This window comes from Desmodus rotundus, chromosome 4 (genome assembly GCF_022682495.2).
Source record: "Desmodus rotundus isolate HL8 chromosome 4, HLdesRot8A.1, whole genome shotgun sequence".
Lineage (NCBI taxonomy): Eukaryota > Metazoa > Chordata > Mammalia > Chiroptera > Phyllostomidae > Desmodus > Desmodus rotundus.
This window is the reverse complement of record NC_071390.1, coordinates 100,496,318-100,519,607: the sequence shown is the minus strand read 5'-3', so window position 1 is coordinate 100,519,607 and position 23,290 is coordinate 100,496,318. Positions and strand designations below refer to the sequence as shown.

General features: G+C 44.2%; 1 protein-coding gene and 1 non-coding gene across 5 annotated transcripts; one reads left to right on the top strand and one right to left on the bottom strand.

Moving 5' to 3' along the window:
* Positions 1-3,931: 3,931 nt before the first annotated feature.
* CYP2U1 (cytochrome P450 family 2 subfamily U member 1) lies at positions 3,932-22,457 on the bottom strand. Of its 4 annotated transcripts, none has more exons than XM_024551204.4 (6): positions 21,545-22,453; positions 14,442-15,077; positions 12,586-12,747; positions 11,101-11,268; positions 10,174-10,348; positions 3,932-6,206 (listed from the first exon to the last, which is right to left on the bottom strand). In XM_024551204.4, the coding sequence occupies exons 1-6, from the start codon at positions 22,269-22,271 to the stop codon at positions 6,152-6,154; spliced, it is 1,923 nt and encodes a 640-aa protein (XP_024406972.2). In that variant the 5' UTR covers positions 22,272-22,453; the 3' UTR covers positions 3,932-6,151. The 4 variants fall into 4 exon arrangements, with proteins under 4 accessions (XP_024406972.2, XP_053778424.1, XP_053778426.1 ...); XM_053922449.2 differs by having other exon boundaries at positions 3,932-4,744; XM_053922451.2 differs by lacking the exon at positions 11,101-11,268 and having other exon boundaries at positions 21,545-22,457.
* Positions 6,708-6,810, top strand: LOC112296464 (U6 spliceosomal RNA). Its single transcript, XR_002973909.1, has one exon. It is a non-coding gene; the product is annotated as a U6 spliceosomal RNA (small nuclear RNA).
* Positions 22,458-23,290: the final 833 nt, after the last annotated feature.

Here is a 23,290-nt window from a genome sequence, read left to right as displayed (position 1 = left end):
AGATGGCACCTAACCGGACTCCCTCTTCCCTCCACACAGCAGGGTAACCTTTCTGCAAAAGCAGCTCTGAGTTGCACAGTCCCTCTGTGAGACTTTTCAGTGGCTCCCCGCCACTCTCAGGATAAAAGTTCAGAGCCCTTCATGACCTGACTCCTGTGCCACCACCCCACCGACGTCATCACAGTCGCTCCCTTTCAGCTACTGAGCCCCAGCCTCAGGTCTTTGAACTCAAAGCCCTTCCTCCAGCTGCTGTTCTCTGCACTCTGTTATCTTTGCCTACAACTGTTCTGTTCCTCTTTGCCTTCAGGGCACAGCTTACCTTTCCCTCACTGCCAGGAGACTCAGATACACCAGAAGTCCCTGTGCACACACTGTCTCTTTTTGTATTGTATTTGCCATTTAGTTTGTCTGTCCCCCTGCTGGGCTGAACCCTCCTTATGCCTGGGGGTCTGGTCCAGCCAGGGCCTAGCCTGGTGTGTATCAGGTGCTTGCTAAGGGCTCCCTAAGCCTTCCCGAGGCCTGAGATGCCCATCCTTGCCTCCCCGCTCTGGGAGTGGCATCAGGACTGGGGAAGCCACTGCTGCCCTGGCACCCAGTGCCTCTGTGCCTGCCTGAAACAAGGAGCAGGGATGCTGGGGCAACCCCAGCTCTGATGTTGGCAACAGCCCCATTTCCCGCAGGCCCTGTTCCTAGAGAAACTTTGCCCAGGGCTGCCCATCCTCTTCCTTTTCCTAAAAGCCTGAACCCGAAACAAAGCTGGTAGGAAACTTCAGGTGGGCCCTTCACCTCTCCGGGTCTCGCTTCCCCAACTCTGACCTTCCTGGTGTCCCCTCAGTGCACCTAAAGGTTGCAGCAGGGTTGGCATGGTGACAGACTGAGCAGCTCCTGCTCCCAGAGGCCTCCGTGGAGGCCAGCGTGCTCAGCACGCAGGGTGATGCTGCCGTGGTGAGGCCCTTTCTGGGGAGAGAGCCCCCCACAAGGGTGGCCTGCAGAGGGAATGCATGCTTTACCCACAGGAGCAGGCTCGGGTCAGGCTGGGAGTCTGGTTAATGCCTCTGTGCATTAGGCCTGTCGCCTGCTGACAGGATTTTTAAACTACAGATGTAAGAAAATAGTAACATCTGTCGGCATGAGGAAGGCTGCAGGAGCTCCTTGGGGAGAGCCCTCGGGGTGGGGGGCAGTCTGCAGTCTGGGCTCTGCCTCGTGGGCTAGGTGACACTGAGCAATTCACTTCTCTGTGGATGGCCTACAGCTTGCTAACACCTCTGATCCAAAAAGCACCTGCATCAGGATTTCCCAGGGGGCCCATTTAATTCCGAGTCCCAGGTCCCATTCAGCTCCACCGACCCAGGGTCTCCGAGGGAAGAGGCCAGTGAATCGCCACATCCTGACCTGGGCGAGAATTAGAGCTGAAGTCCCCCAGTGTCACCACAGGGTCTGGCATGTGGGCAGGGCTAGCTGTCCTTAGGAGCTGAAAGTGGCCAGGATGTGCGCGAGAATGTTAATGTGTGGTACTAAGCTAGTGCTGTCAAATTTTTTCCTTTTTTACCCTTGAGCGCTCGCTGAGTTTTCTACAGTGAACACTTATAGCTGTGTAATTGACAAAAATAATTTTGGGGGGGAATGAAATGGCTCTATAGTTTGGATTATTGCCAGTCTTGTAGGCAGGTGCTTATGTAATTGTATTTAAGATTTTTCCTTAATTATTGCTTTCGGACAACAACAGGAGTGCACGCTTCCCAAAACAAGTAACGCAATACAAGTGAAACAGAGGTAAGCAATGTTACTGCCCAAGGGGGACCCACTGCACGGTGCTCTGGCTCACACACAGAAGCCAACGCCCTGGTCAACAGCTATTTGGGATCTGTAGTTTTTGTTGTTGCCTTTACGGAAACCAAGTCATCTCGCACAGGACCCTGCAACTTGTTCGTCTCTCTTGACAACACCATGGACATCCTCAGGAGAGAAAAGTACCTCCGTTTCACTTCTCTCTAGATTTATCATATTTAACGTTCTTTCTTGCCTCTCCAAATGGAAATAAATGAAAATGAAAGCAACTCTGAAACTTCTGGATTCCAGTTTTCAGCTTCGAGCTGAACCATTCCATACTCATACCCTTCCAATACGTGCACACACGGACACGCGTACACAAGGTGTGTGCGTACCTGTATTAAGTGCACACCCTGCCTTCTTTCCTCCCCTTGTGTTGTTGGTGAACATAAAATCTCACCCCATGAACTCTTACCTCCTTCAAGAGCAGATACAGATCTTAGTCACCCAGACTCAACTCTCAGTAGAAGGTCACACCCTCCTTCTAAATGAGCGTCTGAAACCAGTCAGCCCAGGGTAGAGGCAGCCCCCAAACCAGCCTCATCTTCAGGTTCTGAATGTGGAATCTGACAACTGGGGGCGGGGGAGGTGGTGGCTTTGCTTTCATACCGCCATCCACCGAAACCTTTAACCCAGAGTTGCAAACTGAAGCCACCTCCAGCCACAGATGGTTTTGGTTTGGCCGAATCATCATTAAAAATGTGTTTTAAATTAAAGCATTTTAGAACTGGCTAATTTTACATAATAACCTAGATTTCCCTGCTTTTCTTGAAAACTCAAGATCTGGCCACTCTGCGCCCTAATTCCTGAAGTGTGACAAAGCCCCCTCCTGGCCCACTCTGGGTTACCTGCCTGGCCTTTGCAGGCCTGCCCCACTCTGTAGCCCTTGGGAGGATCCCTCCCTCACCAGTGCCCCTGGGGTCAGGACAGAAGCCTGGGAGAACACTGGGAGCCCCGGGCCTCCTCGGGCCCTTCACTGGCTAAAATATGTTCCAGGTCACCCCCGTGTGACAAGTTGTTCCAGTAGATGCACAAGGCAGAAGATAAAGAGAGGAGCCAAATATGTTCCCTTCCCGACTGTGGCTTCATATGGACCTGAGACAAACACGAGCTGTGGGGGTGGAGGGGTCACAGGCAGAAGGCTCAGCTTTCAGTCCAGTTTGAAGGTATGAGGATTTGGGGAGAATGAACTGAGACTATACTTAGTGACTAGAAGTGGTTGTAGGACTTTTTACTACCTGAAGTGACCAGAAAACTCATGGCTTTGCCCAAGTTTTCATTCAAGAGACAGGATAACTAGCTTCATGCAATAAACAGAGAGAAGGGGCAAAATTCAAGTTCCTTCCACATTTGAATCTACATGTTCTGTATGTTCCCATAACGGCTGCGTGTAGCCATTGGAAATTACATTTCAAATGTGTGGGCTTAGCGCATTGGGGCCCGAGTTAGGCCTGAAGGTCTCTTAGGAAAGCTGGACCCTTTCAGTGAGCCTGAACCCAAGGTCGCCCTGTGTAATGAGACTTGGGGTCCAACTTGGGCTAAAAAGCCCCAATTCTGCATAATGCCGTCTCCAAGGGTTCAGTGCTCATGATGCACGCCCTACGCCTAGGTGTGAGAACGGAAGCTGTCTGAAGAGGACATGATGTACGTGAGCCTGTCTCCAGCTGGGTGGAAGATGTTTCTGGCTCCAAAGGCTTCTAGATTCTCAAATTCCAGCCGTGACGCGATGGCTCCCGGCGGCACTGCCCTGATGTAGGAGGCTGCACGAGAGGTCTGTGGGTTTGATATATGGGGCGGGGTGCTGGCAGTGACACATAGGACTTCGTAAGGGTCGATGCAAAGTGTGCAAAAGCGAAATGAGAAACGAAGGAAATCACCTTCCAGGTCTTATTTTGAAACCAGTGAGCTGTCAAGAGCTGGGAGGCCCCGAGACACCATCCAGTCTCCTCCCAGCCCTGAGACCCATGTACGGCCAGGGATGTCAAGGGGCTCAGTCAGTCTGGACTCAGGCACGAGCGGGCTTGAACTTTGGACTTACCTCCAGAGGACACTAGGAGGAGATGAATTTGTGCGGGAGGGAAAAACATGTCTTTCAGAAAAATATTGAAAATTGCTTTTATTTAAAAAGTGCAGCAGGAAATATAGTCAATAACATTGTAATAACTATGTACGGTGTAGGTTTCTAGTATCCACTGGAAATACCAGGGGCAAGGCTTTGTAAAGTACATGATTGCCTAACCGCTATGCTGTACACCTGAAACTAATACAGAATAACATGGAATGTCAACTGTAATTGAAAGGAAATTTTTAAGTAAGAAAGTAAACAAAGTTTTATTTAAAAATGTAAATGGAGGAGTATCAACAATTATCAGCTTGCACCCATCCAGCCTTGTCCCCTCCCACCCAGCCCCCTGCCTGTAATTATTCTGAAGGGAACCTCAGACAGCGCTTGACTCAGAAACTGCTTAGAATGTATCTCAAAAGGACTCTTTCCCGAAAAGAGTAGGCACAATGTCATTGTCTCACCTAAAGTTTTAAAACCTAACAAGAATTTCTCGTCAAGTAAAAAAAATACGCCCACAACCCAATGCTAAATGAGAACAGTGAAACGGGATAGACTCTCCGACCTCATGTTGGAAAACATTCATGTCATGATGGTAACAGTTATGGGTGATGGGGTTCTAAGTGTTTTCTCTTTCCCAAGTTCCCGGTAGTATGACTTTTGACACTACAAAATAACATGAACAGGAGAAGGGTAGACTTCTTTTTAAATCTAAATCCTTTGATTCAGCATCCAAGTTTCAAGAGTTTATCCTGATCCATCTTGAGATGGAGAAGACCCAGACACCGGAGAAGTCGGGGGTCTCAGCCATGACCCCCAGGAAGGTGAGGCTGTGAAGGGAGATAGGAGCCTCTGGAGAGGAAACATAGAAGCAGAGGTTCTGGGACATCTCTCGAGCTCTGGTCCCTGATGTCCTGCCACCTTCCCACCTTTACCGAGCCTCACATGTTTCGGGCACTTTGTTGGTAGAATTGACAGACCAAACGAAACAGAGGTGGACAGCAGATAACCAGAGTCCTTTCTGGCCACACAGGGGCCTGGAAGAGAAGGCATCTTGTTTCCCCAACACATTCCAGAGCCAGGTCCCCCTGGCTGCTTGGCCTCCTCACCAGATGCCCCCCAGCCTCCCAAGTCTTCCATGGTGGGGACAAAATGGGAATGAGAGACCTGACATTGTTAGGCTCCTCTTTCAAAAGGCAAAAGTCTCAGTGTTGCTGTGTGACTTGGGCAAGTCCTTCTCCTCTCTGGGTCTATGTTTCTGACAACTGAACAGCAAACAGGTAATTTCTGAGACATTCATCTCCCCTCACACCCACCCAACTCTGATATTGTTCAGAGTTCCTACATTTATCAGAAGTAGAAAGTAGACCCAACATACCTCTACACATCAGGCCGGAATTTCATGGCTGCTCCAGCCCCTGTGTGAAGGCCAGTTCCTAAAACTATTTTTTTTTTTGGCAGAGTGTACATAAGACAGACATTGTACCTCAAGACCCAGAACACCCCCCCACACACTACAAATAAAAGTTCCATGCACTAATACCCTTCTTTTATTATATGCACTCTGATATTTTCTATTCTGTTCATTTAAAATTTTTTTCTAAAGGGGAAGGGCCTATTTAAAAAACAAGTATGAATGGCCCACAGACATGGACAACAGGGTGGGGATTGACCGTGGGAGCGGGAGGTGGTTAGGACAGGGACAAGCAACGTAGAAAATTTGGGACAAATATAATAGAACAACAATAAGAATTTTTAAACATTTTTTTCTGATTATAACCCATTAAGATATTTTCCCAGTCTATGAAACAGGCATCATTTGCACTTTGAAAAACCCTGATTGTTACCACTATGCCCCTATTTCTGATAAGGCAGTACCAGCTCAGGCAAACACAAATGGACACTAATTTGGGTGAGACTTCATTTAAAAAATTCCATGTGCTACCTTTCCTCCTAAAAGATTGTTCTTTCAACCACGTCTTCCTAAGCACCCAACATAGGATGGGGCTGTACTGTAGGATCAACTTCTGGACGAGCCTATCACCAGAGGCACTGCCCCTGAATTGTCGATATTAAGCAAGTTATCATTCATTCATTCAACAAATATTTGTTGAGTAATTTCTATATGTAGGTACTGTGCTAAATGCTGAGGATACATCAATGAATAGAACAGATTCAGCTCCTCCCCTCATAGGGTTTCTATCTCATTATGACAACTGATCAATTTATATGCAAATTGATGACCATCTGATGCTATGATTAAAACGATGAACATGACCTCCAAGCACCAGGAAGAAGTCTTAGTATACAGTGTCTGTGGTGGGGAAGAAAAAAAGAAAAAGTAACTAGACTACTTCCTTATACCATATACAAAATAGATTACCCACTTAAATGTAAGTTTGAACAGCATAAAACTCCAACAAAAACCATATTCAGTAATCTCTTTGACATCACCCTTAGCAATATTTTTTTGTATGTGTCTTCTGGCAAAGAGAACAAAAGAAAAAATAAACAAATGAGACTACACTAAACTAAAAATATTTGCACAGTGAAAGGAAGAACAAAACGAAAATATAGCCTACTGAATGGGAAAAGATATTCTCCAATTATACACCTAATAAGGGGTTAAAATCTAAAATATGTAAGGAAAAGAACTTGTATGTACAACCCATGGACATGAACTGGAGGGGGGGATGCTGGAGGGTTGAAGGGTGCTGGGTAGAGGGGGGATAAAGGGGGGAAAATTGGGAAAACTATAATAGCATAATCAATAAAATATACTTTAAAAAATAAAATAAAACAAAATATATAAGGAGTGCTTGCTTTGGTAGCACATATACTAAAATTTGAATGATGCAGAGAAGGCCAGGCCCCTGACCAATGATGACACGCAAATTCTTGAAGTGTTCCACATTTTTGTGAATGAATGAATGAATGAATGAATGAACATTAGGACTTGTACAACTTACAACAAACCAAAAAACACTTAGACTAAAAAATGGACTGAACACCTGAATAGACACTTCTCCAAAGAGGACATACAGATGATAGCCAATAGACACATGAAAAGATGCTCAATGTCACTAATTACCAAAGAAGTACAAATTCACACCACAATGAGCTATCACCTCACACTTGTCACAATGGCTGTCATCAATAAATCAACAAACCTCAACTGTTGGCAAAGATGTGGAGAAAAGGGACTTTCTGCATTGGTGGTGGTACTGTAAATTGGTGCAATCACTTTGGAGAACAGTATGGAGATTCCTCAAAAAATTAAAAATAGTACTACCACTTGACCCAGCAATTCCAATTCCGGATATTTATCTAAACACATCCAAACACTAATTCAAAAAGATTTGTACACCCCTATGCTTACTGCAGCATTTTTTACAATAGCCGAGATCTGGAGGCAACTAAGCGTCCATCAATAGATGAGTTGGTAAAGAGCATTTGGTGCATGTACAAAATGCAGTATCACTCAACCATAAAAAAAAAAATGACATCTTGCTATTTGCAACTACATGTATGGAACTAAAGTGCATTTTCCTAACTGAAATATGTCAGAAAAAGACTAATACCACAGGATTTTTCTTATATGTTCAATGTAAAAAGCAAAATAAACAAAACAAGCAAACTTGATAGTAGCCAGATGGGAGAGCGTTGGGGTGATGGGTGAAAAAGATGAAAGGGATTAAGAAGTACAAACTGTCACTTATGAAAAAATAGTCCCAGGGATGTAACGTACAGCTTAGGCGATATACTCCATAATGTTGTTAACTTTGTGTGGTGCCAGGTGGGTACCAGACTTACGGGAGTGATCACATCACAATGAATATAAGTGTCTCATCACTATGTTGTATACCTGAAACTAATATTCTGTTGTATATCAACTGTAATTGGAAAATAAATTAAAGAAAATAAATTGAAAACAACACTTTGCCAAAAGAGCCTGTTTAGCGTCATCCTTTCTCTCAAACAATGCTGGACTTGACATGGCAGATAAGACACTTGGGCTGTGATGCAGTCCCGAGGGTAAATATTTACCCAACTGTCTAAATTGCTTGTGTAATACTGTGGCCATCTCTCTCTTTTTGGAGGCCTACTCCCTCTTCCATATCCTAACTTGACATCTGGTGAAACAGAATTTTGTGTAGCAGTTATAATGAAGCAAGAAACAAAAAGCCTAAACTGACACTATCAAAGTTAAAATAAAATGTTTAATGAAAGCATATAATTATGCGAGAGATGAATACTAAAAATTATACATCAGGCAGATTTAAAAAAACAAAGTATTGTAATTTTTATATTTCAAAGAAATCACTAAGTATAAAGTTGCAAAATATCAACATATGCAAGGGAAGTATTAACAGCCCTTTGAATGACTTACCATATAAAGCTGTTTTTAAAGTGCCACAGGGTGAGGCCTTTAAAACTGAAAAACTGAATAAACATTTGATTTCAACATAGTCTCACAAAACAGTTTTTTTTCTCAAGTAAGCTGAAAACTTTCATTAGGAAAGTTGAAATTAAGCACGTGTAATAACGAGGAGTTATAAGTTTGCTAATCCCAAATTATTAGAGCAATTCAGAAGCACATACAATTCCAGATTAGGGACAAACTGTGTTGCTCACGGTGCACTTCAATCCACACATGTATCTCATTTAAAATCCATGCAACAGCCTCTCCATTTACTTATAGTCTGTTCCCAGGAACTTTGTTTATTAGTTTTCTTTTTAATTAACAAAAATCTTCAAGGCACCTAAAGGTCAGCCTGCATTTCATTTGTCCATATCGGAAATGCAGAGGGGTAGACTGCTATGGGGTCAAGTGGTGGCAGCACAGGGAAGTGCTTTAGAAAGACTCTCCAGACACAGAAACACCGGTGAGTTTGAAATGAACAATGGTACCTTTTAACTAGGTGCCTAAACATCTCTAAGCTTCAGCTTTATCAGCTACAAAATGGCATCCTCTTAAGAGTTTCTGTAAGAATTTGTATGCCTACAAGTAAAGCATTAAATATGATGCCCGCCCAAGGGGAGGCTCAAAAATATAATTATTTATATAAGTATCGTGATCACTCCTATACAAGGAAGGAGTACTGTGGGTGAGTAACGGAAAGGCTAATCCTTCTTTGGACTGCATCCTCACTGGGAGAAATATTGGCACAGTGGGCAGGACCATTCTTGAACAGAATTGCTCAGACATTTAGCATCCTGGCAGCAAGCGGCCAGGAGCTACCCGATCACGGTGATAACCAAATATGCACCCATTCCTTTCCAAACCACTGTTGAAAGAGGCCATTTACCTTTCCTAACAACATTTTTTTAGAGGGGCCTTCTAAATTAAGACACAATTCAACTATCTTGAGAAGAATACCTTCCTGTCTTTGAGAGTGGTATGTAAGGATGAGATACATTAGGCCCAGTTGTGGGAGAATAGGAAAGAAATGTTCAGTACAATCCGAATCCTTTCTTGATGAATCTCAGTACTGAAATCCCCAGGCTCACTATTCAGGGCTCAAGTCAAAAGTAGAGCTGTGTCTTTGCAAGTACCCTCGACAGAAAGGAATTGTGCCATGAAGCCGCTTCCTCAGCCAGGCTGTTTATGTAGTTGACGGTAGACATATAAATTGAGACCTTTCCTCAACATTACCAGAGCAGGGTCCTCATTCTTTCATATGTCTATAAAATGTAAAAACTAAAATCATAACAAAAAGACTAACAAGAACAAAACAAGGCCCCCCAAACTGACGAAGGATCTGTGCAAAGAGAGCTCCCACTCAGCTTAAACTCACATCCTTCTCTGAAAAAGTATTTAAGTCTGAACAACACTCCCATCTTGTCACAGGTCTGAAACCAATAGGTCTTCCTTTGATTCCTAAATCTTTTTTCCAGGACTTAACAATGTTTTGGTGACATCAGAAAAGACACGGGGCATCTGACCTTCGTTAGTGCAGAGAGTTAGAAGACAAGTTTCGTTACCAGGTGAAATGACTAAGGCACTGAGAGATGAAAAGAAATTTCATTGGTGGAAGCCACTGGGAGTAAAATTCTGATCTCCTGTTTCCCACTCCAGTACTTCAGTCGCACCCACTAAGTCACAGACGAGATGAAAGCTTCCACACTTTCTACCCTCTTTTTAGTCTCTACTCTGAACCTAACCTGGCCCTGCTGTCAATTGCCGAAGAAAGAATGTGTTTAGAAGACACATATTTACAAGAATGTGTTTAGAAGACAAAAAGAGATGTTCACCATCTCTTTTTGGAGATGTCCTTTACCTCTTTGAAATGATTATATTGAATGGATGTGGGGCTAAGGTTAGACCGTATCTTCCAGTCAGGCTGGGCTTCTTAGAACCTTTAGGTAAAGCGAATGTGAAACTCTGCATTAGACTCACAAACATCAGGAACAGTTCCATCTTCGCCAGCTGCTCTCCCATACACACTCGCTTCCCTAAAATGAGATCAGAAAAAAAGCAAGCATTATAATGCCACCCTGTTTCCTACCTAAAAAGGGACACATTTACATGAAATATCTGAGTTGAGTGTTTTAAATGCAGATATAGAGATTTAAAGTAAAATTGCCATATATGCCACATGACCTCTTACAGTAATGCCGATCAGAATTTTTACAGAGAAAATTCACATTTCAACCCCATGCATAAAAACTAACTTCACCCCAGACAGGAACTAGAGACAGATCCAATGTGGTGGCCACCTTGTCCCCTCCTCCTTACTATGTACCCACTCATTTCTTTCCTGGGCTATTCCCTGGATGATTAGGGAGGAAATAAACGAGGTTACGACTCTCTGGAGCACTCCTTTTCTATAGAAAGGGTCCCACATGTCCTAATGGGGGAACCTACACGAGGGAGTGCTGAGAACAGAGAAGCCCCCTCTCACCCGCCAGCCCAGCTGGTATTGCCCTTAAGGCCAGCAGTTCCTGGGACTCAAACAGTCACCTGAGCAGTTCACAAGTGAAGATTTCTGGGCATATTTAAAGGTTTAAAACCAAACTGCTTTCATTTGGTTTTTAAAGTCTGAAATGAACCAGTGGAGATGTAGTATCTAAATATTTAGCTCTTGTCTTACATTAGTTTGCCAGGAAAGAATATTTTTTAAAACAGTATCATGAAACAATAAAAGAGTCTTTTGATTCTACTTCATTTTAAATTATGCCATGAAGAAAATAAGAGTTTAACTGACCTAGCCCAAAAGGAATGAATGTTTCTTTTTTAATTACTTGTCCTTGATCATCCAGAAATCGATTAGGGTCGAAATCATCAGGTTTCTCCCAAATGGCTGGGTCTCTGTGCACTGCCCACAAGTTGGGTATTATCACTGTGCCTTTGGGGATAGTGTACCCTTGGAGCACTAAAACAGACAGACAAACAATCCAGTGTCACTCAACAGGCTTTTTGCTGAACAGTTGTCTGTAAACATCGCTATTGAAAAAATATCTAGTTACATATCCAGCTTCTTAATTTGCTGAGCCTGAACCTTGAGTTACTTGCAGGCAGGGGCAAGACGTTACCAACTGACATCCTTTCCTCCACATCACCCCAGGCCCCAGGCTCAGAGGCAGTCCGACAAACGCTGAGGTAATGAATTGAATCATTCAAAAAACATTATGATTAAGAGAAAACACTAAAACAAATTACAGTGCATACCAGATAAGCTTTCTCAAATACAAATTCCCAATCTTGAAATACTTGTATAAGACTTTATAAACTTCAGAGTCTTTTATGTCCGCAAAATAATACGATGAGGAAGGTAAACTAAGGTAAAGGGACATACAGGGAAGTCAGCACTGCCTCTTCAGCAGCGGAAAATTTCCTATGCACTTTAAAGAATGCCCAAAAGATGGTGCTCACACAGCGTATCCAATTTGTACCAAAGAAACTGTTAAATGTCACTTATAAGTGATTGCTGCCTATGACTGTCTCATGACTAGATTTAAGCCTCTTACATGGTGGTCTGTCTCCAGAAGGTAAATTCCTTGTGAGGAGGGATGTTTACGGAGAGTCTGACTGCCTATACCTGGTGGGGGCACAGTAGGTTTACAGTTTTGACCACCCCAAACTGTTTATTTTTGTACTACTATTTATTGGTTATTGTATTGATTTCCATGTGAACAAATGTGAACCTACCTTTGTTCACCATGCGTGCCAAGGGCATGACCAAAAGGACACACTTCACTGTGAGAGGTTGGAAAAAGCACCCTTAGAATCAGATGGGGTCTTCTAATTCTTCACTACTTACACTTCCCGGGCAGAATTGTAACAACTGACGTAGGATAGTTCCCAGTTAAAATCCTGAATTCCGTATTTAGACTAGCTCTTCTACCTCCGAGAAGAAGGCGGAGAGGCAGGCACTTTGGGAATTCTAGAGTTTCTTCTGTCAGTGCAGCCAGCGTAAGTGGCGGCACAATTTGTTTGACCAGGGTGAGCGTCGGTGCTCTGAAGACTAGAGAGCTGTTTACCAAGCGAAGCTGCGCCGGAATGCCGGACAATAAATAATGAACAACTTGGACTGAAGCATTCCCTGGGCATTTGATCGTCCATGACATGAGGCTAAACCATCAGAAGGATCAAGCTGGATGAGGGTCACCATACCTTCACCTCAGCTCTTCTGGATTAAGGGGCTGGGCTTCCCAGAAGGGCATTCGAAGGAGGAAGCCCAGAGACTTGCCTGTTTTCTCTGAGGTCATGTGAGGAATGGCAAGTGGCACTACCATAGTCAGCCTCTGGACCTCCATGATGGTGGCTTCTGTGTAGGGCATCCGGGCCTTGTCAGTGAGGGAAGGGGCTCGGTCAGCACCAACGACCCTTTCGATTTCTTCATGAACCTTGTCTATACAAAAAAGGAAGGAATAAGCAGGGGAAGAGCCAGGAGTGAGTTGAGACTGCCCCTGACGCCCACTTTCCATCACCATAAACCCACCGCCGGTAACTTGGCAGTACCGGCCTGAGCCGTCCTGCGTGAAGTGCAGCATTGGTCAGGTAGTCCAGGGACCCTGCGCCACTCTGTGACTTTGACAGATAACAGAACAGGTGGAGGGCAGAGGAGGAAGCACTCTGTATTCAGGAGCCCTCTGAACCGTTCTCTCCTATGAACATCGGACTGACTCCCTAAGCTTTTGTGGGTGACAATGTGTGGTAGCCCTATGTGGCCCTCAACGACCCCTGTGCCTCTTGGTTTACACATTCTTATGCTGTCCCCTCCCTCTTTGTACCAAGTTGGTCCAAGTGACCAACAGAATAAGGGAGAACAGTTGGCACATCAGCTGTGAACTTAGGTTATAAAAGACACTGTGGCTCCTGTCTTGGCCATTCACTCTCTGGGGCCACGTCAAGCAGCTCCATTAAAAGGTCCAAGTGCTACGGCCTGCAGCCAGCAGTCAAGCGGGTAAGCCATCCTGGAGGTGGATCCTTCAGTCCCCGTCAAGTTTATAGATGACTGCAACCCCAGCCAGATTTGACTACAACCTCACGAGAAATCCTAAACCAGACCATCCAGGCTAAGACACTCCTAGATTCCTTATCTGCAGAAACTTTGTGCGATGTTGTTGTTTTCAGCTGCTAAATGTTGGGATAATGTGTTACTCAGCAGCAGACTAACTCTTGGGAGGTACGATTCCATTTATACTAGGAAAGAATTGCCCCTTTAAAGATGTCCTCAACCTAGTATCCTGAAACCTGTAAATACTAAATACACCACCTTACCTGGCCAAAGAGTCTTGCCAGATGTGATTAAACTAAGGACCTGCAGATAAGGAGATTATCCTGGATTGCCTGGGTATGCCCAATCTAATTACTTGGGTTTTAAAATTAGAGAAGTTCTCCCAGTGGCGTTTAGAGTCAGAGGGAAATGTGACTATGGATGAGTGGGCAGATACACAACATTTCTGCCTGCAAAGATGGAGGGAACTGGAAGTGGATTCTCCTCTAGAGCCTCCAAGAAGGAATGCAACCCTGCCAACATCTTGATTTTAGCCCAGTGAGACATGCATCAGGCTTTTAACGAACGGAACTATAGCAAATTTGTGTTAAGATGCTAAGATTGAGACTATCTGTTATAGGAGCCATAAAAACTAATACATTATCCTCCCCTGTGTTCTTCCACTACGAACGGCCACTGGCATTCACTGCCTGTTGGTATCAATGTGGTGGAACTAGCTGTGTGAACGTGTGAAAGTCACATAACTTCTCTGGGCCTCTGTTCCCCATTTTCAAAATAAGATGAATAGGCTCCAATGACCATTATGATCCCCTCCAGCCCAAAATTATTATTCCTCTCTGAAGTTCTTTCTTCATCACAGATTCCAGAGAGAGTCAGCGCCTCTAGAGACTTAAAGCAGTACGACACTATTAGAAACCTGCCGTTTCACTGCTAACACCGTACCAAGCCCTGTGAGATGCAAGGATTTCCATTTTGGTGTCTGGCCTGCAGACACTGCTTAGCGCTGGGAGCCACAGCATCACCGAGGTGAGTGATCCTAATTTCAGCAACCCAGTTTTGCCATGAACGAAGGGAACATTAATTACCTTGTATGTCAGGGTTCAGTGACATGTACAGAAGACACCAAAGCAGAGAGTTAGTTGTGGTATCAGTCCCAGCAATGAAGAGATCCCCAATGATGTAAAATAAGTAATCTTCATTAAAACTACTATTGCTATTATTTTTCTTCTCTTCTTCCACATGGAGAAGGTACATATCTATGAAGTCCTGAGGGTTCTCAACATCCAGAGACTCTCGATGATCTTTGATGATTTTCTTAAGGAAAGTGGTAATATCCTTTTCAATTTGTCTTAATTCCTTAAAGGGTCCAAAGGGAAGGTAATAAAACCAGGAGCATATGTTAACCAGTTGGAGCTGGCTGTTCAGGCAGATTTCTAACCCTCGTGACATAAAATTAAGCATTTTCTTAAACTCACTATTGGTGTAATCAAAGCGCTGTCCAAAGCACATGGAGCAGATGATGTTAGAGACGGCGTTGTTGACAATGGGGAAGGGGTTGAAGGGGTCTCCTCCTCGCGTTTGCATTTCCTCTTTCACATATTTGAACTCTTCGATGACCTTGGGCTCCAAGCTAAGCTTTCCTAAGCCAAAATGACGAAGAGTGGAATGAGAGAACTTCCTCTGTTGTCTCCAGACTGGACCATAACGTGCGAATACAATCCCTGCAAAAGGACACGGGAGGGAAAAGGTGAGAGAGAGAACAACGTCCGTTAATGCTCACCAGGACATACCAGGAATGCATTCTGTATTTCTCAAGTCACCAGTGCAAAGTTCATACAGAGATAAGGATCACCAGCCAAGACAAATGATTAGCAAAGTAGAGTTGTCAAGATAGCATATATGTTTCTCACAACAAAAACACATGCAATTTGATCAGGGAAAAATTTTGCTGTACAGCTTATTATTATAGATACTAACTCCTGATGAAATGAAAAGCAATGACTTTCAATTTCTAGAGTTAGTGTACATTTCAACATCTTATTTTCATGAGTGAATCCAGGCTTAGAAAATATTTCAGGCTGGATACATCCATACTCTGAACATCCCCAGAAGAAGGATCAGTATGGTAGCAGATTGCATATGAGGGCAGGAAAAATATCTGATGGTGCTTAGCATGAAAATCCCAGCTTCTGGTGTCGTGCTGGGCACAAAGCAGGAGCTTGTTAAATATGAGCCCAATAAATTAACCGTCCAACTAGATCAGAGCACTGGACACCAAAGTTTGGAACCCAGTAACGGGCAGGAAATCTGAAATGTCTGTTGTTGGCAACAGCCCTGATGAAAACATCTGAATTCGAGGTCATCCACAACTGCATCTTATTTGACCCTCACTTACGTTATACATCTTCGACCACCAAACCCAACAGTATTGCTCTCAGATAGTCCTTGTTTCCTGTGATTTGTTTCATCCTCCTACCTTCCATAGTGTGCTTTATTGTTTCAGTCAGTTCTTCTCCTTTCTCACTTTAATCTACTCCATTTCTGCTACCTTCAATGGCATGCTTCATTCACTTAACAGATATTTCGGAGTTCCTACCATGTGCCAGGAACTGGGATGTAGAACAATAAAAATAATTACTGTTACTTTATAATAAGATATACAAAATCTTTATAATTAATCTAGTATCTCATGGAGATGTTTCCCTGCCCTACCCATCACCACCCCCATGTCCTTGTTTAAAATGGTTTTTTATCATTCTCAGCTCTTTATTCTTTTATGAAACTTAATCGTCTGGTCGAGTTATATTTTTTTAAAAGTGCCTTTGGAATTTTGATTGGATTTGTTTTTAAAATTCATATTTGTGAATGAAAATGCCTGTAAATTTTCACATACTGTACTTGTCTGGATATACTGGCCTCCTAACATGAACCAGGGTGTGCTCTTTCTCTGTGGATGAATTTGTCTAAAATTACGACATGGTCCTCTTTTTCTCTTTGAGTTTATTTTTGTTGTTGTTGTTCTTTTTTGGATATAGAAAGTTGTTCTTCTAACTCACTAATTTTCACACCATTATCTTAATAAATGAGTTAAGGCTTTTTGCCTCTGGTACCTCTTAAGCTGAATCCACAAGAATTTTTTGCATGTATTTTCATTACAGTTTAGTTTAAAGAACTTTTTCTGTTGTGTTTCTCTTTTGACACCTACCTCAATTTGTCTCATACTGATTTTTGACACTGATGAGCATGCTTTTTATAGCCTGGTATGTGATTAATTTAATGAAACTTCTGAATAGTTAAGAATAATTTTTATCCAAGCAATTTTGTGTATAAGGGTCTTTATACTTCCAACAAAGAAAGCTTGATAACTGTTGGACTCAAATCTTTTATGTTCCTACAAAACTTTTTATCTGCCAGTTTTCTCAACTACTCAAAACTTATGTTAAAATACTCTGCTATAGTGGTTTGTTTGTCAATTTCTTTTTGCAGTTCTGTGAGTTTTGTTACATGTAAATAAATGGCATAGCTGTTTTATATCTCTATCTATGTATCTGTTGTTAGGTACATATATACACTAGACAATATTGCTAGATATGTTTAAGTTTAGAATTATTCTGTGTTGCTTGTTTGAAAAACATCATCAGGAAATACCCTTCTTATTCTTAACAATTAGTGTGACAAAAGTATATTCTGTCAAAAATATGTCAGCTTTTCTTTTAAGAGTATTTTCTATTTAAAAATTTTATTCATTTATTTTTTTCATCACCATTTAAACTCCCTATGCCCCCTTCTACCTCCTCCCACTCCCTCCCCCATCATCACCACACTATTGTCAGTGTCCACCAGTCCCCCCCACCTTTGCTTAACGCCTTCCCTTCCCTCTGTCACACACCCCACCCTGGGCTGTCAGCCTGCTCTCTATGGATGAGTCTGTCTCTATTTTGCTTGTTAGATCAGTGTGCTCATTAGATTCCTCATATGAGTGAAAATATACTTGTCTTTCTCAAGTATGATTTCACTAGCATAATGTTCTTTTCCTTTCTTTTACTTTGAACTTGAACATATCCTTGTATTTGGGGTATGTCTCCTTTTGGGGGGGATGACAGACTCTTTTAAAACAACATATATTTGGGTTTTTCTTAAAAATCCATTTTGGCAGTCTCGGAGCCTGTAAATATAGGCCATTTACATTTAATATAACTACTATTCCTAAAACCATTTTGCACTGTCTGTCTGTCCTGCTATATCTGTTCTCTTTTTCCTCTTTTCTTCTTGCCTTCTTTGGCTGTGAAAGAAACAGGTTGGGTATTTACCCTTAAATTTTTAAGAAGATAACTCAATGTCTAGTTCAGTGGTTAGCAAATTAAGAGACCCAAACCCAAAACTAGCCTGCCTCCTCTTTTTGTATTGCCACAGAGCTAGGACCAGCTTTACCATTTTTACATAGTTGGGGAAAAAATATGAAGAGTATCTGGTGGTATGTGAAAATGATATGAAATTCAAATATCGGGGTCAATAAATGAAGTTCAACTAGAACACAGCCGGTTACTGAGTCACCGTAACTCATTTATAATAGTCTATAGCTTCTGTACTAAAATGGCAGAGTACTTGCAACGGAGACTAGTGGTGGGGAAGAAAATGTTCTCTGTCAGTGTTCACGCCAAGACAGGCAAACTGCCTTCTTTTCTTTTACTGGTGGCCAGGTTTGTTGAGTGTTCACTGTCTAATTCACTGAGTTAAGCTCTTTAAGGGCCCTATCTTTGTCTAGGGGTAACTTTTCATCTTGTGTGGTACAAGGCCACATCCCTCTGACCTTGCTTCCCCCACGCTGCATCCTGAACTGGCCAAGAGTTCACTAAAACCCAAGGTTGTCCAGAGCATCTGCTTTCTATTTTCTGCAGGGCTTGGGGTGGTAACAGGAACTCCTCTAAATACTATGGTTTATAGGCATCAAACAATGGCTGTTTTTAGCCCACTAACTGACCCCTGTATCCAATTCCTGAGCCTTTTGAGATGTTCTTCAGAGTAAACTGTTCCACGCCTCACTAGTACTATCCACTGTAGACACTTAAAGGTTGTCATCCTTCAGTCTATGAAGTCATTTGCCCATCCTTTGTCCACCTGTCTTCAGATGCCGTAGTGCAGGACTGTAAATACATTTCATCACAGATGGAATACATGCTTCTGTTAAAAGTCCCCCTGGTTTGGTGTGTGATTGTCAAGACAAATGTTTCAACAATTCCCCAAAAGAGAGCTCTGCCTTCATTTACTAAAACTCCATAACCTATCTCCTAGGTGACCATAGCTTAGTCACTCTTCCTGTTTTTAACCATGGCCAAGTCTTTTGCTGCAGGCAGCATTCATTAAGTGTTGTTGGGCCTCCTCTTTTCTTGGGAAGATATGGTCTCTCACTCTAACTCCAGGATTCGATACTTATCCTAACTACCTTCGCATCACATAAGACATTACATGTGACATTTCTGCTTTGTCCTATTACTCAAGGAACTTTATTTTCCCTTTGTTAGGTCCTCAGTCTACATCATCTACTCACCATCTTTTCAATTACACGTCTGCATTTTAGAAATACTGTAGCAAAATGCCCTTTTTCTGTCAGCTTTCAAATATTTATTTAGAGTCTCCATGTGCCAGATACTAAGGGCAGGAAGATTTAGAAGACACAGTCCCTGTTCTTGGGATGCTTACAGTCTTGGGAGGAATGAGGTAAACCAACAATCCTAATACACTGTTGTATGTTAGATTGTATTGAACGTTGTATGGTGGAGGTGTATCGAAGTTGCAATGTAGACAGACGAAGGAACACCATGTCAGCCGAGAAGGCAGTGCTTCTCAGAAGAGAGGTCATCTGGGCTGATACTTCATTTGTTCACGAGATGCATGAAAGCACTTCTTAGCAGACATAAATAACTTCAGCAAGGTTAAAGAGGGTGTTTCAAGAAGGCCTAAATTATCTTCAAGAGGAAATAACGTTTAGGCAAGGCAAAAAAAGAGGAGGGAACATTCTTGGAAGTGGCTAATATTTGAGTGTTGGGTTTTTTTAAAAAATGTATTGATTGATTTTAGAGAGAGGGAGAGGAAGAGAGAGAAGCACTGATTTCTTGTTCCACTTATTTATGCATTCACTGGTTGATTCTTGTATGTGCCCTGACCAGGGACTGAACCTGCAACTTTTTGGTGTAGGTGAGACGACACTCCAACCAAACGAGTCACTTGGCCAGAGCGGTCTAAGTATGATAAAAACGCAAATACAATAAATAACCTCCCCACATTCTAGACCTTTTTGGCAATGTGATCACTATTTCCAGCCGCTATATGCACATCACAGTTTATGAAACATTCCCTTTTCTGCTAATCTTTAGCAGCAAAATTATTTTAAATATCTTGTAATTAAGTATTTAAAAATGTTATTGGTTTCTAATCCCTAACATCATGTCTTTTCTCTAACAGTCTACACATCTTGTTTCTGGAAAACTTCACATTTTATAATTTTGCCACTGAAAACATTTAGCCAAAATAGGTTGGAAATTCCTCAAGTCTTGCTCCACCTTTAGCTTCAATGGTCTCTCTTCCTCAGCTGATTAGCTATCCATCTCTTGTCCTGTGAAATCTAGTGAGAACTCATCTACTCTTTCATTCCTTGATGGGCATCTAGAAATAAACTCACATTCTCCTCTCTACTTCTTCACTCTTGAAAAAGTTCCAATAAAAAAAAAGTGAAACGATCTGTTCTCTATTCCAAGTGAAGTCCACAAGCATTTCCTTTGTGATACATGGTTCTTCCTCTACCTTTTCTTGCCCATCATCTTCATCAGCTATAGAAAATTTTCTCAGTTCTTTCACAGCACATTTTGTCCAACACACATCCACCAGAGTAAGGGCAGCATTGCCTAAAACACCCTGTCTCTTGGAGGAATGAATGTGTTAGCTGAGATACCGAAGCTCTTAATTTTCCCCAGGCTCCCAGTGCTTTCTTCAATAAAGAGGGAGCTGATAATAATGTGTGATCTACCTAAGGCTTAGAAACTGTCTTATTGTAAATTGTTGGTCAAACTATACATCCACCAAGAAGGGCCTTGAAGAAGAAAATCTAATTCCTACCTTGGAAAATGTACAGGAAAAGACAGACATGCAACACAAATTACAATACGATGTGGTAAATGCGTCAACAAACGCTATTATGCACACATTCATTCACTTCTTGATTACCTACTCTGTGCCAATTAGTGGGCAAACAGTGGTTACCAAGATGAACAAAATCTTTGTCCCCACAGAGCTCACATTCCAATGGTAGGTGGACTTGGTAATAGGCTAAATACTTTCCAAGTGCTTATCTTATGAAGAATGTGAAAAAAAACAAAAGTTGTGGTACTGGACAGTGCCAAAAATAGGGCCAAAAGACAACAATTGGCCTGCGAGATGATGAGGAGTCAGTCAAGTGAAAAGTTATTTTGGGCTCAAGGATGACAAACTCAGTGGCCTGAAGCAGACACAAGCCTGGTAGGAGTCAGCTTATTGTGCCTAGAGTAGGTTGACATGTGCAAGCAAAAGGACAGTGGAAAGAGGGGAAAATCAGAAAGGCAGGTAGGGTTAGAGTAAACGTGAAATTCTATTGAAACAGATAAGGTGTTTTCTAACCCAGAAAATTTGCCCAAATCAGATTCCCATAGGCAGGAATCAGAGCGGCTACAAACCCAGTGTATTAAGTTAGCCAACGGGCTCGCAATAGGCTCGTGTTTTCTGGACTGTTCATCTTATGGGAAAATAAATATCTTAAACTCTTGCACGCAAAACTCAGAAAGTGAAAAAATATTCCTCCCTCTTTCTCACTCAGCCCCATTTCTTCCCGGGACACCGCCCGACCAGTGAGGCCTGGTCCCGGGAAGGAGAGAATACCGCTGGAGAGACGCAGCCCGGCTTCGCACCCTGCTGGCACCCCCTTCCTCCCTCCGCACATCCGGAGTTTTCCGGTGCGCTTCCTACTTCCGATCTGGACACAGGAATGAGTCACTCGTCAGTTACATCTGGATGGCATTTTAAAGACGCGGGAAAGGGGGGCGCCCCCGGCGCCCACCCCCTGGGTCCGCATGCAGGGGTGCGACAGCGGGCCGGGGCGGACGGAGGGGGCCCAAGCCCCGCAGCCTCGAGCGCGCCCACGGCCCGCGGCCCAGCTCACCCTTCTCCTTGGTCACGAGGGAGACGAGCGGCACCCGCGGGCGGTCGCTGAAGACCTCGGCCTGCTGCACCAGCGCCTCGCGCACGCTGTGGAAGTCGTTGAGGACGACCACCAGGTAGTGGCCGATGAAGAAGCTGTAGACGTTCCCGTAGACGCGGGCCAGGTCGGTGAGCAGCACCTGCGAGCCCACGGAGGCAGGGTCCACGCCGGCGGCCCTCGCGCGGCGGCTCACCCAGCTCTTCCCGCGAAGGAAGGGCGGCAGCAGCACGAAGCCGAAGTTGCCCACCACGGGCCAGGGCGCGGGCCCGGGGGGGATGCCCGGCGGCCGGCGCCGCCGCAGCCAGCTCCAGCCGAGCAGCGCGGCCAGGCCGAGCAGCAGCAGCGCGCCGCCCGTGGGGTCCAGCCGCAGCAGTCCCGGCGGCGCGGGCAGCACGCTCGGAGGCCGGAGGGCGCTGGGGGCTGGGGGCTGCGGCGGCGGCGCTGGGGCGGCCATGGCCCGGGAGCGGGCAGCCTGCGCTCCGCTTCCAGGAGTGGGAACGCAGATGCGCGGCCGCGGCCTCGGCCGGGGCCTGGGGCGGAAGGAGTGGCGGAGGGCGCCCCCGATTGGCTGCTGCGCGCCCCCCTTTCTCCACACCTCCTCCAAACAGCGACACCCGTTGGAAAATCGGACATGCTCGCTGCGCACCGGCTGAGGTCCGGTGACCGGGCGGGGCGCGCCGTCTGCCATTTTGCCCGCTGATCGCCATGGCCGCCTTCTTTCGGGCCGGCCTGCGGATGAGGTGCTTGCAGGCGACGCGTTCTCGCGCTCTGGTTGCTCCCTGGACTTCCTGGGGTCGTTCGGGTGTCCCGCTGGTGTCTAAATCCTGCCGGGGAAGCCGGTCCCTGAGGTGACTCAGCCTCCACCCCAGCAGCTCCTCCCGGACTCACCCCTTGATGGCAAACAGACAGGGCTACCTCTTTATCCAAATCGGGATTCGGAGGAAGAAAGGTCCCTTCTCTCCTTCCAAGACAGGAGGATGGCGGAAACGTAACATGTAGGCGTAGGTGGCCAAAGCCGCGGAAAGGATGGGCAGGGGATGGTGGCCGGTAGGGTGGTGGAGTCAAGTTTCTGGAACTTGCCAGGGTCAGGGTCAGGGTCAGGGTCAGGGAAACCTCTTCACTCCGAGAGTGAACGCTCTGCGTCCATTTCAGCCCGTGACCCGGGCAAAGCAGACCTGTTTCAGGAACTTGCTTGGAAGATTCAAGTAGTTAATAATATAAAAATAAAATTAATAGGGTGAGGAAGGCGTGACGATATTATTCTTGATATCAGACTTGAAATGCTGGGGTTAAGTAATTCTATATGAATTGTATAACAATTTTAAGACAAAAGTCCCTCTTTTAATCTTCTGTCATAATGGCTTCCAGCTGCTTCCCTTTTTCCTCACCTACTGCTAAATCCTCTACTTTCTCTTTTGTTGGGTTGACACATAGAATTGTTGATACTACACCATTTCTTTTAATCTATTGAAAGGCCAGTTTCATATGAATCATCTTAACTGATCATAACGAACACATCTGTTTCCCTACATCTGATTATTTTTTATTCTTCTGCACACACCAAAGGTTTGAACACCATGCTGTGCTTACAGTAGTGTGGCCAAAACATAGTGAGCCCTGTTTATTTGTTCTGTGATCCATTGTACGTTTTCTAAAAACTGATGCCAGAAGGCTCTGCTAAGTTTCAAGTCTACTCTGTTCTAGAAT

Coding starts and splice junctions, on each gene's coding strand:
- CYP2U1 (XM_024551204.4), bottom strand. CDS start 22,271: ATGGCAGACGGCGCGCCCCGCCCGGTCACCGGACCTCAGCCGGTGCGC. Junction 15,078..21,544: donor CCTCGTGACCAAGGAGAAGG/GTGAGCTGGGCC, acceptor GTCCTTTTGCAG/GGATTGTATTCGCACGTTAT. Junction 10,349..11,100: donor ATTCATTCCTTTTGGGCTAG/GTCAGTTAAACT, acceptor ATCTCATTTTAG/GGAAGCGAGTGTGTATGGGA.